This window comes from Myotis brandtii, unplaced genomic scaffold (assembly GCF_000412655.1).
Source record: "Myotis brandtii unplaced genomic scaffold, ASM41265v1 scaffold1236, whole genome shotgun sequence".
In the NCBI taxonomy this organism is placed as follows: Eukaryota; Metazoa; Chordata; class Mammalia; order Chiroptera; family Vespertilionidae; genus Myotis; species Myotis brandtii.
Genome location: NW_005354316.1, coordinates 374,440 through 376,516, shown reverse-complemented (window position 1 = coordinate 376,516; position 2,077 = coordinate 374,440). Strand labels below are relative to the sequence as shown.

The following is a 2,077-nucleotide window of genomic DNA, read 5'->3' as shown; positions in this document are numbered from 1 at the left end:
GGACGACCTCGGCCACCAGTGCCGGGGCTCCTGGTGCCCACCTGCCACGCCTGCCGCTCGGTTCTGGTCTTGGGTTTTGGGTTTCCGCTAAGTCATGCCTGGGAGCCTCCCGGGCTCCGGTGTCCTGCCCCCAACAAAGCCCGTCTTTGTCCTTCTCTGAGGGACCTGGGGTGGCAAACCCTCTCCTGGGGTGGCCGGGGCCAGCGGGGCCACCGCCTTTTCCTGATTCCATTCTCCTGCCTTGTCACAGGGACAGGAGGACGAGGCAGCTCCTAGACTCGTAGCCGGGGGGCGGGGGCAGCACAAGGCGCCAAAGGTGCAGCCCCTGCCAGAACCCCCCCAGCGGAGGCTCCGCTTTCTGTCCCTGAGTGACCGGAGGCCAGAGCCTGCTCCTGTGGCCGCCACCCTGCACCCCTCGGACACCCAAACAGGCCGCCAAGGGGGGGTGGCGTGTCCGGTACCCGCTGACTCCATCCTGTCCCCACAGAGCCCCAGGGCAGCGCGGGGCCGAGCTGGGCAGACACAGAGGCAGCCAAGGGCAGTCGGAGGATGGACACTGGTAGGCGGCCCAGCAGGCGGAGGGGCCGGGTGGGGGCCGGACCTGTCTCCATCCGCATGTGACGCACAGACCTTCCCGGGGTCCACCTGCCAGGGAGGAGGGTGTGCAGGGGCCGAGTTAGAAGCCAGGACACGAAGGCCCAAAGCAGATGCGCACTCACACCACACACTCACACACTCACACACACACACACAGTGCGCACACACTCACACACACACACACAGTGCGCACACACTCACACACACACACACAGTGCGCACACACTCACACACACACACACAGTGCGCACACACTCACACACACACACACAGTGCGCACACACTCACACACACACACACAGTGCGCACACACTCACACACACACACACAGTGCGCACACACTCACACACACACACACAGTGCGCACACACTCACACACACACACACAGTGCGCACACACTCACACACACACACACAGTGCGCACACACTCACACACACACACACAGTGCGCACACACTCACACACACACACACAGTGCGCACACACTCACACACACACACACAGTGCGCACACACTCACACACACACACACAGTGCGCACACACTCACACACACACACACAGTGCGCACACACTCACACACACACACACAGTGCGCACACACTCACACACACACACACAGTGCGCATACACTCACACACGTATGCACACACCCACACATGCACACACACACACTCACACACTCGCACTCACACCACACACTCACACACTCACACACACACGGTGTGCACACACTCACACATGTCCACACTCACACACAGTGTGCACACACTCACACGCATATACACACCCACACATGCACACACACAGTGTGCACACACATATGCACACACTCACACATACATGCACACGCACGTATGCACACACCCACACATGCACACACACACACTCACACACTCACACACAGTGTGCATACACTCACACACGTATGCACACACTCACGTGTGCATGCACACATTCATACATGCACACACACAGGCACACACACTCACACATGCACGCACTCACACACACACACTCAGGGCAAGGCGCACACACAAAAGCCCTGAGCGGAAGCCTGTCTCGGGCGGCAGGGAGGGTCCAGCAGGGGCAGCCATCAATTCATACATGCACACACACAGGCACACACACTCACACACACACACTCACACACACACAAGCCCCGAGCGGAAGCCTGTCTCAGGCGGCAGGGAGGGTCCAGCAGGGGCAGCCATCAGTCCGGGCTCCCTGGGGTGGGTCAGGGTTGGCCTGAGGCTCCCACTCCCCAGCGTGGCAGTGAGGAGGGTGGGGTCCCGGGAAGGGGTGTGGCTGCCTGGCCACGTCCCCTGAGTGTCCTGCCCTCACTCCGCAGCCCAGCGCACAATCTTCCTCCCGCCCATCACCGTCCTCCCCACCATGAGCCGTGAGTGGATGCGCCCACTGCTGGGGGCGGGGTGTTTGCCGGTCCTGGGGTCACGGATCGGGGGTAGAGCTGGAGCTGA

At 61.5% G+C, this 2,077-nt stretch overlaps 1 protein-coding gene across 1 annotated transcript in view; it reads left to right on the top strand.

Annotated features, from left to right (window-relative positions):
• The first annotated feature begins 472 nt into the window (after positions 1–472).
• LOC102241494 (mucin-5B) overlaps positions 473–2,077 on the top strand; it is a 43,601-nt gene continuing 41,996 nt past the window's right edge. Inside the window, 2 exon segments of the mRNA XM_014533996.1 lie at positions 473–559; positions 1,948–1,998. Coding sequence (XP_014389482.1) covers positions 550–559; positions 1,948–1,998 — 61 coding nt within the window. The 5' untranslated portion in view covers positions 473–549.